The 26,088-nt window shown below is 40.5% G+C and overlaps 1 protein-coding gene across 2 annotated transcripts in view; it reads right to left on the reverse strand.

The window, feature by feature from the left end:
• Pdk3 (pyruvate dehydrogenase kinase 3) overlaps window positions 1-26,088 on the reverse strand; it is a 65,242-nt gene that overhangs the window by 33,833 nt on the left and 5,321 nt on the right. For both annotated transcript variants that reach the window (XM_052732514.1, XM_052732525.1), the window contains exons 2-3: window positions 10,301-10,442; window positions 6,151-6,222 (exon numbers count right to left, since the gene is read on the reverse strand). In XM_052732514.1, the coding sequence (XP_052588474.1) occupies window positions 6,151-6,222; window positions 10,301-10,442 (214 nt within the window). The remainder of the gene's footprint in view (window positions 1-6,150; window positions 6,223-10,300; window positions 10,443-26,088) is intronic.

Here is a 26,088-nt window from a genome sequence, read left to right on the forward strand (position 1 = left end):
GGTAGATCTCTGGGAGTCCAATTAGCGAGAATGAGGAGGGTTTATATGAGCGAGAATTGTTGAGACCAAGGTTGGATAAAGCACAGGGACAAATAGCCAAACGAATGGAAACACATGAACTATGAACCAATGGCTGAGGGGCCCCCAACTGGATCAGGCCCTCTGAATGGATGAGACAGTTGATTGGCTTGATCTGTTTGGGAGGCATCCAGGCAGTGGGACCGGGTCCTGTGCTCATTGCATGAGTTGGCTGTTTGAAACCTGGGGCCTATGCAGGATTGTTTGTCTCGGCCTGGGAGGAGGGGACTAGACCTACCTGGACTGAGTCTACCAGGTTAATCTCAGTCTGTGGGGAAGGCTTTGCCCTGGAGGAGAGGGGAATGGGGGGGGGGCGTTGGGGGGAAGGTGAGGGGGACGGGAGGGGGGAGAACAAGGAAATCCGTGACCGATATGTAGAACTGAATTGTATTGCAAAATAAATTAAAATAAATTAAAAAAAAATAAAATGAAAAAAAAAAAAAAACAAACAAAAAAAAAAAAAAAAAAAAGAGTAGCCTGCACAATATAGGAAGACGCTCACCTCCAAATCAAACTCACAAATCATTTTCAAGGATTCTGGCACATTACTGTAAAGATGTATAGAGAAGGGACTGAGAGATGGCTCAGTGGTCAAGAGCGCTGGCTGCTCTTCCAAAGGAACCAGTTTGTACACTGTGGTAGCTTGAATAAAAATGGCCCCCAGCTGGGTGGCAGTGGTAGGCACCTTTAATCCCAGCACTTAGGAGGCAGAGGCAGGACTATTACACAGAGAAATCCTGTCTCGAAAAATAAAAAAAAAAATAAAAATTTAAAAAATAGCCCCCAAAGAATGCTTAGGGAGTGGCACTATTAGGAGGTGTGGCCTTGTTGGAGTAGGTGTGGCCTTGTTGGAGGAAGTGGGTTGCTGGGGGCTTTGGGATTCCAGATGCTCAAGTCAGGCCCAGTGTCTCTCTCTTCCTGCTGCCTGTGGACCCAGATGTAGAACTTTCAGTTTCTCCTCCAGCTGCCTGCATGCTGCCATGCTTCCTCCCACGACAACAATGGATTAAACCTCTGAAACTCTAAGCAAATCCCAATGAAATGCTTTCCTTTACAAGAGTTGCAGTGGTCATGGTGTCTCTTCACAACAATAGGACATTAACTAAGACACACATGGTGGCTTACAACCGATTTTAAGTCTAGTCCCAGGGGAACTGATACCCTCTTCTGGACTCCATAGGCACCAAATACTCATGTGGTACACATGTCTTGTAGACAAAACACTCATACATATAAAATTAAAAATAATAAATTTAAAAACATATATAGAAAAAATATATGAAATACAGTGACTTTAAGAACAGAAAAATAAGTCAAGCAATCAAACAAAAAAAAATTATGAAACCAGGCTCAAAGGCTGAGTAAATAGCTGTGCACCAAAATATATCATATTAAGAGTATAACAATGTGGGGTCTGGAGAGATAGCTCAGCAGTTAAGAGTACTGATGGCTCTTCCAGAGGACCCAGGTTCGATACCCAGCACCCACATGGCAGTTCACAACTGTCTGTGGCTCCAGTTCCAGGGATCTGACACCCTCACACTGACATACAAGCAGGAAAAAACACCAAAGCACATGGAATAAGAATAAATTTAAAAAAGAATGTAACAATGTAAGTCAGTAAGGGAATGATTAAACCCATTAGGCCAGAGGTCTAATCATAAAACAATGTCAAGCCTTTAAGCCCCAATTAAATGAAAAATGAGAGAGTGAGACTGGGGAGATGGCTTAGGGGTAAAGTGATGAGGCTCTGTACCCACATGAAAGCCAGGTGTGGCAGCACATCTCAGTAACCCAGAGCTAGGGGAGCGGAGACAGGTGGATCCCAGGGGATCGCTGGCCAGCCACTCTAGTCAAAACATCGAGCTCCCTGTTCAGTGAGAGAGCCTGTCTGGAAAGATGAGCAGAGAGTGATCAAGGAAGACACTTGATGCCAACCTCTGGTCTCCACTGGAAAATGCACACATAGACATACACACACATGTATACACATAAACCACACATAAAAGTTAATTTCTTTTGAAAAAGATAAAAATGTTGAGTGAAATCACAAACAATAAAAGAAAACCAGCTGAATTTAGTATGCAATTTTAAAATAAAGAAGGCTGTTCTAAGCTTATTAGCAAGGGCAGAAACACATAACATAAAGAAACAAAGATAACTGCAGAATTTCAGAAGCACACATGAATAAAAGAAGACACAAAAGTCCTTATACTTAGTGAAGATGAACATCCTATTGAGAAACTAGGAAAAGGGTCTAATATTAGTGGGGAAATCTATGAAAAAGCAAGCACAAATGCCAAACAATTAACCAGCACAAAAGCAAAGTAAACTAGGTGAAACTGTTCTTTCTTTCTTAGGATGGCAAATAATAGCCAGTGTAGGTTGCGTGTGGGCACTAAATGGAACATTTGCTAAGGGCAACTTAACCAAATATATCTGAAATCCAAAGAGGATAATTCCACTTCTAGGATCAACGCTGGGGAAACAACTGAACAAGGTGAATAGCTGTTTTTAAAAACTGCTTTCACACACATACATGCATGCATCATACACAGAGAACATGGGGGTGGAGGGGGAGGGGGCAGACATGAGAGAAAGAAAATAAAAGCTGTTTTGGGAGCACTGTTTGAGCTAGCAAGATGGCTCAGTGGATAAATGTACTTGCTGTGTAAGCTTGGTGACCTGAGTTTGGATCTCTGGAAGTCATGGAAAGGGAAGGCAAAGACCAACACCCAAGGCTATCCTCTAACCTCCACACATACAACATGACAAACACCTATGCACATATACTCATACATACATGCATATATACATACATACATAGATACATACATACAAGTATTTTTAAAAACTACAAACCAGTCTAAAATTCAACACTAATGGGTCAAATTGCATGACCTATCTGTAGAAGAATTAATAATATGTGCCGGGCAGTGGTGGAACGCACCTTTAATCCCAGCACTATGGAGGCAGAGGCAGGCAGATCTCTGAGGCCAGCCTGGTCTACAGAGAGAATTCCAGGACAGCCAAGGCTAGAAAAAAAACATCTCAAAAAGCCAAATGTGTGTGTGTGTGTGTGTGTGTGTGTGTGTGTGTGTGTGTGTGTGTGTGCACGCGCGCACGTGTGTCTGTGTGTATAAGTACCAGCTATGTGCTACTCAATAACATTTCAATGACAGACTCTACACAACAGTGTCCCCAAAAGATTATGTCCCCTAGTAAGGCTGTCGTCCTCTTACGTTTGTATGAGGATACTCCACAGCGTTCACACAAACAAATTTTCCTCATGAAGCATTTCTCTAAAGGTATCGGTCATTAAGTGATGCACGATTGTATTGTGAAACTGTTAATAATGTCCAAGAACTATTGTAGACACTTATTTTTATAAAAATTGCTAGGCAGTGGTGGTACACGCTTTTATCCCAGCACTTGGGAGGCAGAGGCAGGTGGATCTCTGTGAGTTCAAGGCCACCCTGGTCTACAGAGTGAGTTCCAGGGCAGTCAGGGATACACAGAGAAATTCCATCTTGAAAAACCAAAACAAACAAACAAAAACCCAAACAAAAACAAAAAACTTCACACTCATGCAATATGAATGCTTAGGGTACATAAAGGTAGAAGAAAATGTTAGCTGTGGTTGTCCCCTAGTAATTTAATGGAAATTTAGGATAAGTTTTCTTTTATTTAAGTCTCATTTTTCTCAATGGAATACTTCTATAGCAAATATATACATACAATGATAGCAAAGATGAGTAAACTCTGAAACTAGAAGTTCATAATTAGCCAGGCTTGGTGGCACACATCTTAGTCCCAGCACTCAGGAGGCATAGAAGGCAGCTAGATCTCTGAGTGCAAAACCAGCCTGATCCACACAGTGAGAACCTGTCTCAAAAACAAAACAAAACCAAAAACTGCCCAAGTTCACAATTATACACAAGAAATTTTACAATGGGTAATTTTTCCTCATATACCTCTTTCCAATAACGTATTTATAAATTAAATATCAGTAAAATGAAACAATTCATTATAGTGCAGAAACATCTTTACTTGAAGAGAAGAGGCTTACTTTAATGGATTAATTCTCAGAATACCTCCCTACCCTCCTGGGCTTTTCTATCTCCATCATGATGATCAATTTGATTTACATAGATGACCCCCAGTTAGTGATCTCATATAACCTCTAGCTGAACAGAAAGGGATGTTCAGGACACTAGCTCACCTTTCACTTCTTCCTTTACTAACGGCATGGGGCTTCTCCAATCTCCACTTTCCAAACTAGCTGCATAAAGCCAGCAAGTTATCAAAACTCACCGACTGAGAACTACTGCCATGATCTAGCACACACTGGATTTGGTACTCTCCATTTACATATTGTCCTTGATGGAAATTTTGTTACAGAGACAGGACTCCAGAAAAACCATAGCAATGAATTAATAGTTGTGTACTTCTCCAAATCTATATCCTCAAATGTAGAACTAGAGGCCAGCTTCGCTCTGAGAATCTCAAAATGTCCCCAACTAATGATTTCAGGAAACAGAGCTCCTGGAATCAATCCCTTTGATGTCAACACCTTAAATGGCAGCAGTGACTAGTATCAAGGAAGCAAGTGTGGCTCTAACCCAATGCTTGCACTTTTCACACTTCACAGATCCATTAGAGAAAAAACAACTAACCCTGAGCTACCTTCTTCTGACTGGAACTAGCCATTTCGGCACTATGGTACAATGCAAAGAACCACTACACTAAGGAAAAGGAACCATGACTCACAGGTGCTCTGCTATGCGGTGTCACAACCTTGAGAACATTCTTCTACACTTCTGACCTCCATATTTCCTTGTTTGTGAATGCACGTCTGGGTGAAAAAACACTCCAAAGTTGTTTGTGTAGTATAGTGTTTCCCTAGTTCTTTTCATGGAACATCCGAGTCAAGTGTCTCACAATTATATGGATTATGTCTATACTTAAAAGAAAGTTCTCAGCGAGCATTCATTGTACACTCCCAAAACAGGAAGAAATTAGGGTGGAGATACTTAATTTCTCTTGGGGAAAAAAGCCCATTAACAGCTATGGTTTTCTGGAGTTATGTTTTGTTGGAGAACAAAAATGGAAAACAGAAATACTTTCCAGTAACATGAGAATTCAGTAGTCTCTGTGCATAGTGTCAGCAACAGAATTCAGGTTGTCGTATAAACACACACACACACACACACACACACACACACACACACACACACACACTTACTTATGTTTCTCCAAAACAAAATCACTACAGTTTTCTGAGATCAACTGTAATATCTCATTGGAAAATATGTTTTAAGTTGATGGATTAGGTAGATAATTCATGTATATTTCATGTGTGTATGGAGGCTACTGCATTCTTCAAACTACCACTAGATGGAACATTCACCACAATGCTTATATTACACTGGTGTCCAGCTCACCCTGACTAAATATATTAAGAATTATGTCATGAAGTAGTAACTGAAATTTCATTATTCTTTGTGTACTGTGCTAAATTCTTAAATTTAAAAAAATTCAAAAATGTCATTACCCACAAGAAAATTAAAAATTTTGTCTGAACTCTAGTTTCTTGTGTTCTCAGATGTATGTGTAGTACATATAGGTATATGCATGTTAGAATGTGAGTACACAAATTCTCACACACATACATGTGGAGGCCAGATTAGTTCAGTTGTCTTCCTTATTCACTCTACCTTATTTGTCAAAACAGGGTCTCTCACTTGAACCTAGAGCTCGCTTATGTGAATAGTGTAGCTAGGCAGCTAAACTTGAGAGCTCACAGTTTTGGGTAGTTTAGCCCCCAGCTTCCCTGGAGACTCCCAAGTACTAGGATAACAGGCAGGTTGCCAAACCTTCTCAGTGATCATTTGACTACTGCAGATCCAAATGCAGGCCCTTACTTGTGCAGGTATGTTAAGCACTTTAACAAGCGAGCCATCTCCCCAGCCCTGAATTACAATTCTTGAGGCCCAATAGCACGAGTTCCATTTATCAAAATATTCTTTTGCCTACATAGTTTTACTTTCAGGTAAATTGCACCATACTTACTTATCTAAAACCCGTGGGTCTTCTGGGCTCTTGTTTTCATACTCTAAAAGTTCAAGGAAGCTTTGCATGTACCTAAAAAAGAAAAGTCAACATATTAGCTGCCTGTCTCACATCCTTTCCCTTTTCCTAAGAGTACCCCAAGTTTTCACTCGGGTTTTACCCCTGAAGTGCTTCAGGCAAATTTGCTTCCTCTGAAGCATGTAGGTAGCTCCATTTTTCTCTGGGAGATCCGTTTTCTCTTGTCAGTTATTACTCATCAGTCCCATGGTCCTATGAATCGTGTGCATCCCTGAACACAGGGACGGATTCAGGAATAGGACTAATGCTTCAAGTCAGGCTGAAAGAAGTACACAGAAGACTTGCTGGAGGTCTCTGAGAGAGAAACGGACTTCTCTGCTCTTCTACACTGTGCTGTACAAACAGGAAATCTGCCACTGCTAAAGGCAGTGTGCCGCCTGGAAGGAAGCTCACCTGAAAACAAAGCCAACACTATCAAAACACAGCTCTGCTAGCTTCACGGGTCTCTGACTCAAGCTGACAGGAAAAGCTCACCCTATGACTGGCCCTTTTAGTTCTACAAGCCAGCTTAGCTTCAGCCGAATCGTCTGCTATTACAAATGCATCCCAGATCTTGGAGTTACAGACAGCTGTGAGCTGCCATGTGGGTGCTGGGAATTGACCCCGGGTCCTTGGAAGAGCAGCTAGTGCTCTTAACCACTGAACCATCTCTCCAGCCCCTTATAATTTTTTTGAAACAGGGTCTCACTATGTAGCCTTGGCTAGCCTAGAAATCAATATGTAGACCAGGATGAACTTGAACTCATAGAAATCAACCTGCTACTGCTTCCTGGATTCAGGGATTAAAGGCATGAACCACCACACCTGGCAAAAAGAACACACAATTTTAAGAAGTGCCCTGGGTTGATGCTGAAGTGTACATCAAGAATACAAGAAGGCTCCTTCTCAGAGTAAAATTAACTTCACCAATATATATTAGAAAAATACACGTTAGGCCTTCAGAAAAAGATTCTGGATTGATCGTATTTCTCAATAAGGGCCAAGGTGGGAAAGAGAACATAAACATGAATTATGAAAGAGCAAATATAACCAAATGTTACCGGTGAGGCTGGATGGCAATTCTTAAGTAGGAAATTATTTTTCAGAACAGAACGTGTAAGGACAAAAAGAAATGGTATACATATAGTCTGAAGTCGACATGGACAATGGGGAAGACACAAAGGTCAAACACAGTAATCTAAGTCTATACTTCACTTTGTGTGTGTGTGTGTGTGTGTGTGTATGTGTAATAAAAAAGTAAATTTGCTATTTACTCCTGGTTCCTGGTACAGTTCCTAAACCTTCAAACTTACAGAATGACAGGAGTATTTTTTGCTATGCATAAGAAGCATCTATTGTTCACATCTGAGTTATTCTAATGATGTCAGTTAGGGTGGGACCTTTAGAGAGTGTCAACATGATCCTGATCAAAACAATGAGCAAGTGACTGGGGAGCTATAACTTTTGATCCAATCCCCAACCTCTGTGGAGGCATGAGGCCTGAAAATGAAACTCTCTAAACACGCCTGAATTAGAAGATTCTGAAATCCTTGTGTTGAACACCTGGAGGCGCCAACAGAGCACACTCAAAGGGGGCACAGATGTTACAAAGCTACAGCAACATCTTGTCTGATATACTTCTACCATCTTTGCTGTTTCTGAATGATATCTTTTACAGTCTACCTGTAAATATAAAAAAAGTGACTTCCTAAGTTCTATAATCCACTTGAGCAAATTATAAACTTCATAAGGGGGTCATGGAAACTCAATGTCCAGTCAGTCAGTCAAAAGCATGCACATGGCATCTGAGGTGTGGTGTCAGTCTTGGGGAACTAAGCCCTTAAACTGTGGGCTCTGTGCTGACTTCACACACTCAGTATCAGGATTGAACAGAGTTGCTGAACACTCAGCTGGTGTCTGGAAAATTGGTTAATGTTGGAAAACATTTCAGAGACAGTAATTCACTTTGAAGTTCCTGAAGTAACTGCTACATAAGCAATGAATTGCTACCACTTACTAGATCCAAGGACTTGACCTTGCCTACCTAGGATCCTCAACATAGTTGTCCCTGACAGTGACTTATACTTTCTACAGCAAAATTTCCAATGATGGTCTTGAAGCAATAAAGAAGTCTCACACAAACAAGCATTTGTTGCTCCTTCCCTCTAAAATAAGCTATGAGTCCAGAGCAGAACACAACTATGGCATCAAATCCATAGTCATCATTTCTCTGATCTTTCCTAAGGACTATAAACCTCATAGTCAAGAGCTTCTTGCTGCTTTTCTGGAAAGGGGGTTAGACAGTGAACCTATAAGACCATCTAAATTTGTGAGTAATGGAGGAAGTCCCCAGTGAACGTGTAAGTATCAGATGAAGTCCTGAGTGAATGCATGTTGTTGACATGAGCATGGCCATGTCGAGGATGCCAATGCCTCAGATTCATGGGAATGGTAGAGTCATCCCCTGGTCAACATGTAGATGTTGACAGTGTGTACAGAAAATGTCCACTGAAGTTTCTTCCTCCCAGATATTTACACCCTGAGACTGTTCCCCTACAGAGATCCCCTACCTAGACCAGCTCAACTTGAGCTAAACTCCTTATTCAGCTCTATACAACAAATCCCCCGCTTCAGTGACGTTGATGCAGCTCCATCAGAATGCGCAGCTTACTTGAGTCTGGCTTTTCTGAATGTGTACAGTCTATCATTTTCTTCACTCTCCATCACCTGAGTTAGGTCAATCCCTAAACCATGCAAGTTCATAGCCTAAAACTGCTTCTCAGAAGAACTTCATATTCTAGAGGAATGCTGCTGAATGGCCCCCACACACTCTCTAGTTTTCCAGCTCATGACGTTTTCTTATGATGCTCTCCTGCTCCTCTGCACCAGTCAGTTCCACCCACCCATAAAGGAACAGTACAGGACCAAGGCAGCATTTTCTGTCCCTTTTTTGTTCTTACAACACTGCTCCTGATTAGCAATGTGTACACTACCTGGTCCCTACAGTCCTCCAGCTTTCTCCAGACACTTCCACAATGCTTTTATAGCAGAGTAGACCAAACATGCAAACCCCTGTCTAAAAACACAACATCTTTTCTTACAGCCTCCTACCCACTCAGTGATCTCACCTAGGGAGGAAAGTCATCACAAACTCTACTCCTTCTGTTAGAGAATACATGCCTTATAACCAGAGCTAGAACTGATTTAACTTTGTTTTAACTTTAAGATCTTTCATACAGCAGATGCAGAAAAGCGTGGAACTGATACTATTTCCATGTGAGGTTCCCCTGTAAATGATTTGACTGTTCACTCATCTCCATCATAGATCTTTAAAACAAAAACAAAAGAGGCAAGGCTGAGACTTACTAAAAGTAGAAAACACCTCCCTAGCCAAAGGGAAGCAAATGGGTTAGTCATGGAGTTGAACTGATGGAGTGCTTGCCTAGTGCTCTGTTGCCAAAGCTGTGCTTCAATCCCCAGAAACCGGACATGGTGACACGTGTGTGGGATCCCAACCCTCGGGAGGCAAGAGGATCAGAAATGCAAGGTCACCTAGGCTACAAATTGAATTCAAGGCCAGTCTGGGATACATGAGACACTGCTTCTTTTTTTTTTTTTTAATGAAAGTGGGTCCACTGATACCTGGCCACTGCATTGCCATTCTTGTATATTATTCCCTAATTTTTTTCAATGAAGCAACCGTGTCTATAACAAGAGAAAAAGTGAAAAGTTAAGGAAACATCTTATGGTTTAAGATAATTTCATTAAACAGTTTTAAAATGAAACTCTTTTTGTTTTTTGGAACAGGGTTTCTCTGTATAACAGCTCCGGCTGTCCTGGGACTTGCTTTGTAGCCCAGGCTGGCCTCACAGGCTGGCCTCACAGACCTGTCTCTGCCTCCCAAGTGCTGGGATTACAGGTGTGTGCCACCACCACCAGGCCAGTTTTTAAACGAATAGTTAAAAGACAAGTGTTTAGATGCAAGGAAAACTTAGGTATCCTGAATGACTCATTCCCAGAAAGACTTCTGTGGAAAATGGTTCCGATGCCAAAATGTTCCACGCATTGTAGGGTGATCACAACACTCACTTACCAACTCTGAACTAATCCCACTGAAGGGCGGTTCAACAGATTATCCGGCAAAAGATTAACTTCTCTCATTGTGTTAGCCAGTCGAACAGGGAGCTCCTTGCGCAGAAACATGTATGACGTTTTCTCACATGCATTATCTCTACCTATTATGAGGTGAAAAAAATTCCACAAAATTAACATCCAGAGACATAAAATGCTCTCATGTTAACAGAATTACTACTGGTCAGGAAAAGAAAATTAAGTAATATAACAGTATCTAGCTAAATTTTTATTCTCTGAAATAGCAAGTTTAAGAGAACCACTTAATTAGAAGAGAAAAAGAACATTTATTCCAAGAGGCAACTTAAAGAATTTTTTTTTCCTAACACAAATATGTACCTAGTGTTACCGGCCACAGTATAAAACTGACCTGGGATATAATTTGAGTGTTTTCAAATAAACACTGTGGGGAAATTGCCAAGTACAGAAACAGTACAACATGTAAATCCACTCCTGCTCATAGTAGTTTTCAGGGAGGCAACATGATCCATTCATTCTGTAAATATTCCTATTGTGTGCCAACCATTTGCTAAGAGTTTTCTTCCAATGTTTCTTTAGGAAACACACAGCTCTGCCACCCTGGAAGCAGAAGCTCTGTGATTCCCAATAAGGGACTCTAAGCCAGAATATTATGTCTAAAAAAAAAAATAGCTTACAATGTCCTCCCAGGTGAATGATCCACTATGACACATCCAAGACGGAAAAACCATGTCATACAGGTCAGTGAGGAAAAGCAGGCACAGCAATCGAGTAGCATGTGAACTCCCTCCCGAGTGGATAGCAGACACTGGGACTAGAATGCGAGTTCCTAGGATTGGGGATGGTAGGGATGGAGAGGGATTTAGCGATGGCTGCTAAGCTGAAGTGTAACGAACTCCCTCCCGTGTGGATAGCAGACACTGTGACTAGAATGAGAGTTCCTAGGATTGGGGATGGTAGGGATGGAGAGGGATTTAGCGATGGCTGCTAAGCTGAAGTGTAACGAACTCCCTCCCGAGTGGATAGCAGACACTGGGACTAGAATGAGAGTTCCTAGGATTGGGGATGGTAGGGATGGAGTGGGATTTAGCGATGGCTGCTAAGCTGAAGTGTAATGCGGTACAGTATGTCTAACAACTACGCACCATCCATTTCAAAACATGAGAAGGCTTTTGAAAGTTTGTCAGGAGAAAGGAGCAAATGTTTAAGGAGACAAATATGTTTAACCTGATGTGAACATTATGCATAGTGAACATTGTATGCTACTCCATTAATATGATTAATATAAACAGATTACTACGTATCAGATAAAAATAAAAAAGTAACAGAAAAGACATGGTCAGGGAATCTTCTGGAGCTGGTTGTGCATTCATATAAACAGGGTAGGGTGAGAGAAAAGGCACCTGGTCACCTACAAGAGGAAGCCTGGGCCCTTTTCCCACCTGTCTCGTAGCCCCAGCAGGTCCCTGAACCTGTTACAAACTTATGGCTGGGAGAAAAGATGTGAAATAGAGGATATCAGCTTTGGGAACACCAATACCCCCCGGCCCCAGTTGTGAAACATTTGCTAAGCTTTGCCATGTTTCCGAACTTTAGCTGCCATAATCTGTAAGGCAGGGGGCAGACTTTGAACATGCAACAACACGTGACCCTGGTCCTCCACTCTGTATACTTAGGAGTCTATCCCCTCTCCCTGCTAATGCTAGGCCTCCTTGATGCTCCACACTCCCTGGAAGCTGTTCTTAAATGAGCCAAGACCAGCCCCCTCCAAACTCTAATTTTTCCCTATATAAAAAAGGCAGCATCTGAGGGATTCACACACAATATTTTCTTTTCTTTTCTCTGTTTGTTTTTTTCAAGACAGGGTTTCTCTGTGTAGCTCTGGCTGTCCTGGAACTCGTTCTGTAGACCAGGCTGGCCTTGAACTCATAGAGATCCACCTGCCTCTGCCTCCCCAGTGCTGGGATTAAAGGTAGGCACCACCACTGCCCAGCCACACAATATTTTCTAATGCTTTCACTCGCATTCTGGTTTTCCCCTTTCCTTTCTAGAAAAGAAAGCTTGAAACAAAAGTACCCACTATTGAAAGTCATCTGTGATGGTTCTTTTCTTTCTCATCAACCTGGATCCCATTTCCATATTCAAACAAGTGAGAATCAAGATTGGTCTTAAATCATTTCATTCATTCTAAGTGAGCATACTGAAAGTAAATCTTTAATGGATGATTCTTTCACTTTCCCCTTAGTGCTCTGATGCATATATTAGTCCATAAATACCCATCCCAAGTAAGAGGGGAAGGGATGTAATACTCCAGAAATAAGCATCCAACCACTACTTTCTAGAGGAGATTCTGGTAGTTTTGCTTCAAATATACATTATTCCTATTGATCCATATAATTTAATTTTAAATGCACTAAAATGCTGGTATTGCCATAGTTAATCTCACTGGAGCTACTATCCAAGTTAAACTATAAATCTGGATCTTTACAGGCCAGATGAAATACTGTAGATCCTGATAAAAAATACATTGGCAAAAGCACTTGTTAATCCAGGTGGTGGTGGTGGTGGTGGTGGTGGTGGTGGTGGTGGTGGTGGTGGTGCACGCCTTTAATCCCAGCAATCGGGAGGCAGAGGCAGGCAGATCTCTGTGAGTCTGAGAACAGCCTGGTCTACAGAGCAAGTTCAGGACAGCCAAGGCTGTTTCACAGAGAAACTGTGTCTCAATAAATAAACAAACAAACAAAAAAAGCACTTGTTAAAGTACACAGAAAGTATCACTGTGGGCTGACGAAGACCAGCCTTCAATCAAGCTTCTTCTGAAACCTCTCTCTCAACAGCCCAGACCTTACACTCTATGTTGACCTGCTTAGAAGAGTTGAAACAAGAACCTTGCTATGTCATTTTAGCAAAAGTCGTCTGCCCTTGGTGTCTGGTCTCCCTTGGTATTGATCAAATTGCTCACCCCCTATTTTAGGTATCTAAACATTCCAGACAGTTTTGAGCATGAGTCTAGCTGACCTAGTAAGAATCTCACCAAGCACTGATCCCTCTTCTATTTTTCTGCCCACATATACAAACATACACTGTTCCTGAACTATACATCTCCACTTGTCCATGTGCACTGAGAGCCGAGCCCAACCTCTCTCCTCTACTATAAGCCTCACTGCAGTGTTCACTCTTGAATAATGTTTTCCCTACCACCTGCCTTACTTTTCTATTGCTGTGATAATAAATGTCATGACCAAGGCAACTTATACAAGAAAGCATTTCATCTAGGGCTTATGATTTAAAAGGGTCAGAGTCCATGACCATCCTAGAAGTGAGGATGGCAGCAGGCAAGCTCTGGGCAATAGCTGAGAACTCACATCTTGATCCACAAACCCAAGGCAGAATGAGAGAGCCACTGGGAACAGCATGGGCTTGTAAAACTTCAAAGCCTGCCCCCAATGACACACCACCTCCAACAAGGGCCATTCTCATTCAAACCACCAGACCATCTTTAACAAAGATGATTAACAATTTCTTAAGAGGGAAAAGAAAGTTCTGGAATGGGGACAAGTAAAAGACCCCGATGAGCTGGAACTGGGAGTATCAGTATGAACTAAAAACTTCAAAAGCCTGAGGTTTTGTGGGGAGGGGGTAGCCAGTAAAAGTTCACATGCTTAAACTTCCCAGTCTATAGCTGGTTAGAAGCAAGAGATTAGAAGCACAGGGGCAGGATAAAGAAAAGGCTGTGATAAGCAAAAGCTACCCAGTAGGTCCATATCTCTCCTCTGAAACCCATGGTACTAGATGGTTCCAGAAATGGAAGTTTTCTCAATTTTTAAAAAGTAATGAGTGCCAGGCGGTGGTGGCGCCACACCTTTAATCCCAGCACTCAGGAGGCAGAGGTAGGCAAATCTCTGTGAGTTTGAGGCCAGCCTGAGCTACAGAGTGAGTTCCAGGAAAGGCGCAAAGCTACACAGAGAAACCCTATCTCGAAAAGCAAAAAAAAAAAAAAAAAAAAAAAAAGAAAAAGTAACAAGCATATGCTATGCTTATGCGATATGAAATACTATACAGATACAATATAGCTACAGTGAAATATATGAACATTCATATTAAGTAAAATAAAGTATTATTTTGAGTCAGCTCAAATCATATTCTGCCAAATAAGTTGGGTGCCAAAACTTAAATTCTTCTTTCAGAAGTTTTGAACCTCATGATTCAGATAAAACTGTATGGCTCTACAGAACAGCAGTAATAAGATCTGGTACTGGAGCTAGATTTGGGTCTGAATCTTAAGCACTCAGAGACTTTTCTACCCCTCTATATCTCATTTTAACCACCCATAAATAATAGCACCTTCTTCACAGAGGTTTAGTGTTCACCACTGAACACTGACATATTCCTTAATCTTAGAAGCAGAGTTCATTAAATAGCAACCAGTAATGCTTGGTGATGACCAATCAGAACATTTTAAAGCCATGGCCAGCAACATCAAATTGTCTGCTATATGCACCGTCAGTTCTCAGAGCATGACTGTATTCTAGACTGGTGAGATCCTCAGTCTATCTGACAACTCTACATCCCTTTAAAAACCATTCAGTGTTCCTACCATTTACTATTTTAAAATCCAAGTCCTACATGGAATACCAGTTAAATCAGTACTATCTAGAAAACTCAACCTTTAGGCACGATCTAAGAGAATCTGTTTCAGAAAGTATTTGACTGGTGGAACTGGATTAGCAGACTGTTACAAACCCGTGAAGATAAATTTTGTCTTGATATCCCCCATGTCACCTATCACAGCCCCTTGCCCATTATAGCTTCTCAATGACATTTTGGAAGATGTGATCATGCTTTGAAAGGTTTGTATTTTTAAATGCAGAATAGCTTAAAAATCCCGTTTTTTCCTCCTACATTCTAATTTAGCTTCAAGAACAAATTCTTTGTACTTAGCTACCTTAATTATACATCAGCTTAAACAGAAGCATAAATCTTTTTAGTTAGTTCACTAATTAGTGAGCCTAAAAATAAATGTCTGATTTTTACAACTTTTCTGTGGCTTTCCTCATATACATTAAAGGTTTCTTATCCTAGATGTTGAATACTTAGCTTAACTCAAGGAGTTCTAGCAACCATTTTTATAATAAACATATTAAAAATCCTTGGTTTTTAATAACTGTCCTCTCAAAAGGGTTGTTTTGACATGTCATTTCCAGCTCTTCGTTCCAATTATCTGACCGCATTCCTCCCTCTCCTACTTACTTGGCTTCTCTACATTCCTTGATTTTTATTTTCTAGTTTTAGTCTACATTTCTCTATATGCTTCCTCTCATTTGCAATTACCAGTTAAAATTGTCCTTAGTATCTATTTAGAAGATGACAAAGCGGAAACAGTGAGGAGCTTGGAAAATTCTGACTCAGCAAATTTAAGTAAGTCACACTAGCTGTAATGCATTCCCAGGGTGGTTTCCCCCTGGTTTCAGGATCCTCAGATTCTCTTGTTTCTGCCTGGTTCCAGCACTGGGGATTAAAAGCTAGGGTTCTGCATGCACTCTCCCACTCAGCTCTACCCTGTCTCTGTTTTTTGTATTCTGTCCTTCCACTGCAAAGTTGGAGAGAAGTACTCATGTGCAGAGCCCTATGGTTTGCGTGGTTCCGTACAGCTCTACAGTCACGAAGACCTGAGAAGACTAGGCACAGAAATTACAATGACTTTCAGTTTCCTTTGGGGAGTCCTCCTTGTGGAGGACTCAAGAGGTGACCAGAAGTATGTGTCTGGCTACCTGAGAGCAGGAGTTCACAGACAAGATTTTTCCATAGTAGCTGATGTCTTTAACCCTCTTTTCAATGAATTTACAGGAGATAGAAAACGATTATTGTTTCTGTTAATGAAGTGGCCTAATAACGTTTTATAATAAAAGAGGGTTGAGGACATCTTCCATGACCTGTCTCACCTCGAACAGCAATCAGTGCCCTCTAAAATATAGTTTCCTGTGTGGATTACTTGAAGGCTATCTTCAGCCAACTTTCAGCCGTAACACTTGGTGTGGCTGATTAGAAAATAGCAGGAAGGGGGAAGTGAGTGGAGAACAATAAAAGGAAAAAGTAGTAGCGAGGCCTGAAAATCCAACGAAATGACCCTGCTCGTCTAGATAGGTTGCTTTTTTAAGAACACTGACAAGTAAATGCTGGAGTTTGAAACGTGTTTTTCCCATTAATCGTGTTAAATTGAATACATTTGAGCAGAACATAATTTAGGGTAGCTCTCTGACTTCTTTTCTCTAGCTGCATTTGTAAGACTTTAATCTAAATCGGAACACAGGAACACACTCTTGCAATCCAAGCAATGGGGAGGCAGGGGCACCCGAAGTCGGCTTCCGGCCTTCTGGCCTCCACACCCATGGACACACATGCACACACAAATACAGAACTACCAGATGACTTAGTAACCACACTTCTGAATAATACAGTGACAATAAGGCAGCATGGTGCATCAGATCAGAGAGCAAGAAGAAGTACAGGTGTATACAGGACTTAACAGAGCTGTGATGCACTGCACTCTAGTGATTCTCAACCTTCTTAACATTGCGACTCTTTAATACAGTTCCTCATGTTGGGGTGACTCCCAACCATAAAATTATTTCACTGCTACTTCATTCTGCTACTATTATGAATCATAATGTAAATATCTGTGTTTTCTGGTGGACTTAGGTGACCCCTGTAAAAGGGTTGCTCGACCCCCTCAAAGGGATAGTGACCCACTGGTTGAGAACCACTGACCTAGAGTCATGTAACAATCATTAGGCAGCCAATGCCACCACATACCCACATCAATGTAATTCTGGAAGACTACAGATCTATAGTCCTAACAATAAATTGGTGAGTACACGATGCCTTGTCATGGAAGCAGAAATAGTTAGGTAAAGGCCACATGATACCCATTTCTGAGGTTCACTGAGGCAAAATGTTTAGTGAATGACCACAGTGAATAAAGGGAGTTCAAAACCAGTCATAATTGATAGCAGAAATAACATGAATGTGCTACCTCCGTTGCTTGGGAAATGATCAGTTGGTACAGCAGAGACCTTTAGCCCACAAACTTGAAATAAAAAAACATTCAAGGTTAAGAGTTTCCTATATACTTTTTATTCTTAGCTAGAAACTAGTTTAATGCAGAAAATGTGCCACCAATTTATAATAAACCCATAAGCAATGTCTACTGAGTACCTACTATATGCAATGCCTTGTGTGGAACACACCAATAAAGCAGTCTAATGATTAAATGCTATCATTTCTATTTTGTAGAAAAGGGCATTAAGTGTGGTAGGATTAAGCAGTTCTCCCAAGTCCACACTGCTGGCAGATACCCAAAATTAAGACCTGAGTGTGTATCTACATACTGTTTCTCCTACTTCCATAGACAATTCAATAAACTCTTTCAATGTAAGAAAATGGAGTAGGCACTAACCTGACAGTTCTGAAACGATGACACTTTTAGAATTAGTCCATTTTCTCATTGTTTATCAGAACAAATGTAAAGAAAACTACATTGTCTATAGAGACAATGTTTGCTATAAAGAATTATTCTGGGAGAAATGGCATAGTATGTTCAACTGAAAAAAGCAGAGGTTTGGGGGAGGGTTCTGTTGTTATTTTTTTTTCCAAGACAAGGTTTCTCTGTGTAGCCTTGGCTGTCCTGGAACTCACTCTGTAGACCAGGCTGGCTTCAGAGATCCACGTGCCTCTGGGATTAAAGGGGTGTGCCACAACCGCCCAGCATTAAAAAAAAAAAAAAGCAAAGGTTTAAAAGTTCAATTTACCTTCATTTTATCCATGAGTTTTGCCCCTAAGTTTGCTTAGGTAAGAAATATAAACCATCTAGGCTTCATATAAGAAATGGAGGTATCTACTTCATATGATGTTGAAAATCACAGCTAAACCTGTCCACTATTGTGTTTGACGGAGTGTACAGAAATGTAAGTTCACTTGTCCTCCTAGGGAATAAAAAAACATTTCTGGTTTCCTTTGAAAGAGGTGGCCAAGATGATATGTCAATGACTGGCTGAAGATGAAGACAATCCCTTCATTACTAAGGGCTTCTACCATCTCATGCATGGCACAGGGGAGCTACAGATCAGTGTTTCTCAACCTGTGGGTCACAACTCCTTTGGGGTCAAACAACCCTTTCACTGGGGTCACCTAAGACCATAAAGAAACACAGATACTTACATTACAATTCATTAACAGTAGCAAAATTGCAGTTTTGATGTAGCAACGAAAATAATTTCATGGTTGGGGGTCCCCACACCATGAGAACTGCATTAAAGGGCTACAGAGTTAGGAAGGTTGAAAACCACTGCTATAAATGGTCTTTAAGCTCAAGTTTCCACTGAATCTAAAAGAGGAAGATTTAAGCTTGTTTCCTTACAGTTTCCAATTATAGCACACACTCAGCTTGCCGACTAATGGAAATTCTGAGACAAACCTGGGAAGAAAGGAAACAGTCAAAGAAAGAAGGTCTAAGTGACTTAAGTGCACACGTCCATATGTGTTCTTCTGTGTGTCTTCAACATCCAGAACATCTCTGATCACACTCTAAATAACGGGCAATGGGATGAATACCTCACACATCCCTAGAAAAGAACCTTTATTTTAAAACCTTTAAAAAAGAGGCAGGGGCAGCAGAAAAATATTATAAAGTCACACATTTTTTTTTTGTTTGTTTTTTTTGTTGGTTTTTCGAGACAGGGTTTCTCTGTGTAGCTTTGCGCCTTTCCTGGAACTCACTTGGTAGTCCAGGCTGGCCTTGAACTCACAGAGATCCGCCTGGCTCTGCCTCCCGAGTGCTGGGATTAAAGGCGTGCGCCACCACCGCCCGGCTAAAGTCACACATTTTATAGATTGACAAATTTTATATAAGAATGTATTTGTTCTAACTTCTCATTTATATATGAGCACCTCGAAGGAAGTGACTATCCTTAGCAATTTTCTTTTTTTTTTTTTTTTGGTTTTTCGAGACAGGGTTTCTCTGTGTAGCTTTGCGCCTTTCCTGGAACTCACTTGGTAGCCCAGGCTGGCCTCGAACTCACAGAGATCTACCTGGCTCTGCCTCCCGAGTGCTGGGATTAAAGGCGTGCGCCACCGCCACCACCACCACCGGGCCCCCTTAGCAATTTTCTAATGCTTTTCAATTCCTGTTTCATTCCAAACTCCAAATAATCAACTATGCTGACAAGACTCCACAGTGGCTTAAGTAACCTTCAGCCTCCCATGGGCTCTGTCCCCTAAAGTTATTTTTTAAACTCCTGGGCTTGAGCAAGAACTTAATTAGATCTGACACTGTGGTTTTTAACCTCCTGCAGCCCACTGTAATCACTCATTTAACTCAAAAGTACCAGCACCTAGACACTACTCTCAGAGACTGAGTTAAGTGGCTTAGGCTTATCAGTTTAAAGGTGCCCCAAGTTGATTCTCCTGAGCAGCTGTAACTAGGAACCATGAACCACAGAATAGTATCTAATCACATACAACTAAATAAGGAAAAGCAAATCAAAGAACTCCTCAGGCTCAAACGGTAGCCATTAAGCATTCAAAGGCATTCTAGCTACCTATACATTTTAGTCTTTATCTTCATGTTTGAGCTTTTTTTTTCCAGCCTCATAGAAAACTGACCCCAGAAACCTCCAGTCTGCATGCCTCTTGTCTCCCCTTTCTCTTTTAGATGATCATAAATGGAGAGTTTAAAAGCTGAACAAATTCGTTAAGAAAATGAGCCATAATTTACGATGAGCACGGCTGATTTTCTTAATGTGTGACAAGTGATGGCCATGCACTTGTTGAAGGTTCCTTCACTTTCACTCATGCCCAATCCAGCACCACCAGTCTAAGCTATAAAGAAGTGGTAGGACGACTAGGTGAGCAGAAACCCAGCTCTACCCCTACTGCAATGATATTCTTATCTGCTCAGAATTTCAGTTTCCTAATGTGTAAAGTGGGTACAGCTGATGTGAGAATCAAATCAAATGGTGCCACATTTTATACCAAGGTTGGGTAAGTAGTCTCCATCAATGCTAGTGGCGTCTACTGAATCTTTTCCAGTTGCCATATGAAGTCTACTTTAACTTCCTACTGAAATTGTTTCAGCAAAGCCAAGCTCAGGCTTAAAACAGAAGGAAGACTGAGTACACTGGCCAGACGACTACAATGTGTAAACAGCACTAGTCAAAGACGGGGAGCATCCAGGCAGGACAATTTCTAGGGAATAGGGGATTCAGTGTGAGGCAACTTACTCCAAAAAGTTATCTCCTTCAGCACATTATGTGACAAGTACAGGAACAGTAACAGAACAATGACCACTTCACTTTCTATTTAACTGGCAGAATCAGGAAAAAAATGAACTCAACCAGTATAAAACCAGTCAGGTATCAAGAAATACCTGCTACCAACTTGAGGAAACATTCTCTGTTACTAGAGCATATCCAAGAAAAATTCAGATAGAAGCCTGAGGGTATGGTGGCACACCCCTGTAATCCCTATACTCATACAGGACCTTGCGTATGCTTGTATCTATCAAAACATAACAGTTGTTGGAGAAAGATAGGTATGCCACAAATTCAAAGGGCCCTATTGTTTTCTGAATAGCACCACATGAGACAGTATTAAACTTCATGGTGTGGGAAAATGTAGAAGAATTGGTCATTTATTCCCAACAGTGAGACTATTGTATACTGACCTCCAAGCAGGAATAAGAAACAAGACATCACAGGTGTAAAGCAAACGTTAAGGTAGAATCCCAGATCAAGTCTAAGAATGAAAATAAAATCATCGCTCCTAGAAAGAAAGCACCTTTGGGTTAGAATCCAAAGTGTTCAATTAGGAAGAATATATCAATATTCACCTGCGTGACAATTGTTTACTACAATTTTATGTCATTCATTATGGCACAAGGCACAACCTTAGAGAGAAGATGAACCAATGATCAAGACCAGGGTTCTCATTAAGAGATATGAAGGAGCTTGGTTGGCATGGTGGCACACCCACCTTTAATCCCAGAACTCAGAAGGCAGGGGCAGGAAGATCTCTGTGAGTTTGGGGCCAGCATGGTCTACAGAGTGAGTTCCAGGACAGCCAGGGCTACACAGAGAAACCCTGCCTTGGAAAAACAAGAGATACAAAGGATACCTAACATGGGCCATGACCAAACTCAGTTCTGCCAGGAAAAGAAATATAAAAGAAAATTAGCCCAACAAGCATATAAAAAGATACTTCAATGCTAGTTTCAATGCCAATTTACATGACAAAGATGGAAAGCTTGAGAATACCAGGCGGCCCACCCATAGTCTCAGTGGTATATTTTTGATACTGTGCTAGTCAACATGTTCTTTACTGACTACCAACACAAAAACATATAAGGAATTCATGCAAATGACTGAAAACCCAGATTCCAGTTACTAAATGTTGAAAGATACTTTATTCAGAACAAAAATGCAGGCAATATACTCAATCAGGTAAAAACCTTGTAGTTCCTAATGTTAAGCATTACAATTAAAATCACAAAACCTCATTTTGGCAACCCTGTAGAGAAACAAGTACACTTAAATTTTACTGACAGTTTTGTAAATTAAACCTATAAAATCGTTCAAAGCCATTCATATGGAAATCCTATTCAGAAACAAGACACTCCATAAGTAAACTACCAGATTATCTGGAAAAGTCTGGGCCACTCAACAAGTCACATTCCAGATAAGGAAGGCTGACTGTTAGCAGGAGACAGGACAAACAGTGTTATCACTTAAATGCAGCTTAAGAGCAATACTGCTCACTCTTTAAAAAGGGAAATGAATTGCCTTAGACCAGGGACTGTCAAACTTGTTTTAAAGGACCTTACATACAGTCTCTGGCAACAACTCACCTTTGCTATAGTGGAGGAAACCAAAGGTACAGGCTGTATGTAACAAATGAGCAAATCTATGCTCTAGTAAAGCTTTATTTGGAAAACCAAGGGCTGTCAAAACTCAGAGTAAACACAAAGAACGATTTCTAGTGTAAACAATGGGCTTTGGGTGATGATGATGGTCTATTAGTTGTAACAATGGATACTGGCAGCTCCTCAGGGTCTCACACTGGTATAGGATTTTGAAGGCAGCAGAGGCTGTGTGTTTGGGAGATACAAGGGGACTCCCTAAACTTGCTGTATTTGCAGAATTTTGCTGTGAATCTAAAGATACTCTTAAACATCTACTAATTAAAAAACAATGAGAAAAAAACAGGCTCTGATCCATTCTTAGACAAATGTATTTCACAAAAAGACTTACCCAATTCTGAAACAGAATTATCACTAAAGCAAAATAATTTAATGCACATACAATATAAAGAAAAAGGAAAGTGGTTATATTTTATAATTTCATCCAGCAACGAAGGTAATGTTTCCCAAATCTTGCCAACAGTCTGATCAATTTCCCAAAAGCTTAATAGGAGGAAACCACCCAGACATCAACAAGGTCAGCAAGTGAAGAGCAAGAGCAAGGTTCTTCAAAGAACCCTTATTCACTGCTAGTAGGAGTTCAAAGAAGAGCAATCACTGTGATAATCAGTATGGACGTGCCTCAGAAAGTGAATAAACATATAACCTAGCTAGTCCACTCCTGGGTATAGTCAAAGAACCCCAAGTCCACAGAGATCCCTGCACATACACGTTTACTGTTGCACTGTTAACAATGGCAAAAAGAATGGAAACAGCTATAAATAAATGAATGGATAAATGTACACACAGACAAATGAATTTTAATCAGCCATAAGGAAAAATGAGATCATAGTATTTGTAGGAAATGGATAGAACTAGAAATTACATTAAGCAAAAAAGTAATGTTTTCTCTGTATGCAGATGCTAGGGATGTACAAGTCATGAAACTAGAAAGGAGCCTGTGAGGAGGAAAGAGTCTTAATGGATGGAGGGGAGAGAAAAAGATGGCGATAGAACACATGTGACATGAAAGCAGATGAGGAGGGGAGGTGGGCTAGCAGGAGGAGGGCAGTGGGAAGAGGAAGATCAACACAACAGGATATGTAGGAAAATGCTACAATGAAATTTGTTACCTTTTATGATAACAACAAAACTAATAAGGCACATGAAAGATACTCAAGGAACAAAGTCAGAACTCCAATTTTAGATGCTTTAAGATATCCTAGAGCCTAATAAATGAGGTCTCATGGAAACCCAGCCCTATCAGATCCTAAAGGCCTGGAGGCTAGTTCTTTAAACAATGACCAAGGTACAAGCTAAGTATGATATCTAGACCCTAAACTAAACTGTTCCCTTCTCTTTTAATTCTAAATAGTTGGCTTCTGAATCTAAACAGGTTGGTCTAATTCTTGGCAATCCTTCACAGCATTGGACCTTTTCTACTTACAGAAAAGATCTGTTGTACACACACATGTAAAGGAGCAGAATAAACATACTCAAAAAGAAGGATGAGATTTTTCCCCCTTTCTTACCACAATCTTTGAATAAACCCATTCAACTTTTCCAGGAATGAAATCACTGTTCTGTCCACTGGTAATCAAGCTGCCAAGAGCAAGATGACTGAAAAACCTGAGTTTGCAGAGAGCAGGCATTTGGCACCAAAGTCAACATCTCAGTGGGTAACAGAGTCTTAAAATACTTTCAAAAGCAAAACCCAAAGCAGCCAGGCCCTTAAACCTCAAGAACAGCAAGAACAAGGGAACTGGCTGCCGCTGGCTGGCTATCCATAGAGCCAGTGTGTTTAGGGTGGATATTAAAGCATGCAGTTCTGTGAAAAGCCAGGAGGTTTGCACAACAGTAAGCTTTCTGGTGGCTTTATTTGGGAGGCGCTGTATTTTTATGTGAAGAAGTCATATACAAGTGACGCAATGTGTAATGACCTCCATGCCATTTATGGAGCTCCCATGCTCACTGTGCAGAGAAAACTGAGCTGAGGAAGCCAGGAAGTTACAAAGGAGAGAGCATCCACACTCTGGAAAGGGAGGAGTTAAGATGAAATAAAGAGAAAAGGAACAAAAATACCTTTATTATAAGTAAGGCTGTGTAAACGTAACTGAGAAATAAGCACATAGGAAGTAAGTGTGCAGAAAGGGGACAAAGGTGGCTAATGAGAGGACCAGAAATAGAGTGAGGCTAAAGATGAAAAACAAGTCCTAATGAAAATATAAACTATTTCCTACCAACTCACTCAACATTCAGAATGTATCTTTAATTACTGCATAATAGTCCAAGTTGGCCTTTTCTTAATCAGAAGACAAAAAATCATTAGGCAAAATCACTAAGAGAATTATTGACTCAAAGAAACAATATTTAAGGGACAGAACTAAAGGGTTGTACAAATGGTATAAGAACCACCATAATATTAACAGCCATTCAGATAATACATTAATCCAAAATACAGAGACTTTACAGAAAAAGAAAACAGAACAAAACATTTAAGAGCTATACTGACCCAGGTGTGGTGGCACATACCTTTAATCCCAGCACTCGGGAGGCAGAGGCAGGTGGATCTCTGTGAGTTCGAGGCCAGCCTGGTCTACAGAACAAGATCCAGGAAAGGCAACAAAACTACACAGAGAAACCCTATCTTGAAAAAAAAAACAAAAGTCTCAAAGAACAAAGCAGACAATTCATAAGGAAGGAGAGCAAGCTCCTTTGACCTCCACAACATACACACACATGCATCTGAACGCCCACACACACAACACAATTTAAAAAAAAACTGAATCAAGTCTGCTTTAAATTTCAATTAAACCAATTAAGTTTCTTAGACACTCTAGCCACATTTCAACTGCTCAAGATTTCCATGTGCCTAGCATGCAGTAACCATAATTGGACAAAGGAAGATTTAGTCTAAAGAAATGAAATGGGGGCTAGATGCTCTTGCAAAGAATTCAGGTTCCATTTCCAGCACCCACACAGTGGCTCACAACCATCCTTAACTCCAGTTTCAGAGGATCTGACACCCTCATCTGACCTCTGAGGGTACCAAGCACATTGCATATAAGCAAAATACATAAGATAATCTTTAAAAATTACAGAAATGAAATAATAATTATAACAAATGAAATCAAAATTCAAACTTAAGTATTAATTAAAATAATATGGTAAAATAAAGTAATAAATTATGTGACAGAGAGAAAAATTAAGGCATTAAAAACAAAAGGGAAAAAATTACACAAGCTGACTATTTTATATGACAGATCTATTGATTTATACCAATAAGTATATTCAGGCTAAAACCACCATATAAATAAAAACAACTGTTACAAAGCAAAACCAACTTTACATTTAGAGAAATATTTAAAGCAAAATAATTCAGAGAAACTGGAAATAAGAATGCAAACAAAAAGAAAGGGACTGGATCTCAACATCAAATAAGGCTGAATCCAGACCAAAACGCAGTAAGTAATGCTAAAAGCTCCAACTCTCCATGAGGGCCTGACAGTAAGCATCAAGGATCACATTAACAACCATATGACAAAAACAAAGATATATGGAAGAATACAACCATGTTGGAAGACTTTAACTTCTCTCATTTGATCAACAACAAATCAAGTGAATTTTTAACAAGGTATAAAAAGCCTAAATAGCCGGGCGGTGGTGGCGCACGCCTTTAATCCCAGCACTCGGGAGGCAGAGCCAGGCGGATCTCTGTGAGTTTGAGGCCAGCCTGGGCTACCAAGTGAGTTCCAGGAAAGGCGCAAAGCTACACAGGGAAACCCTGTCTTGAAAAACCAAAAAAAAAAAAAGCCTAAATA

This window comes from Peromyscus californicus, unplaced genomic scaffold, assembly GCF_007827085.1.
Source record: "Peromyscus californicus insignis strain IS unplaced genomic scaffold, ASM782708v3 Scaffold_10__1_contigs__length_136768540, whole genome shotgun sequence".
NCBI classification, from domain to species: domain Eukaryota; kingdom Metazoa; phylum Chordata; class Mammalia; order Rodentia; family Cricetidae; genus Peromyscus; species Peromyscus californicus.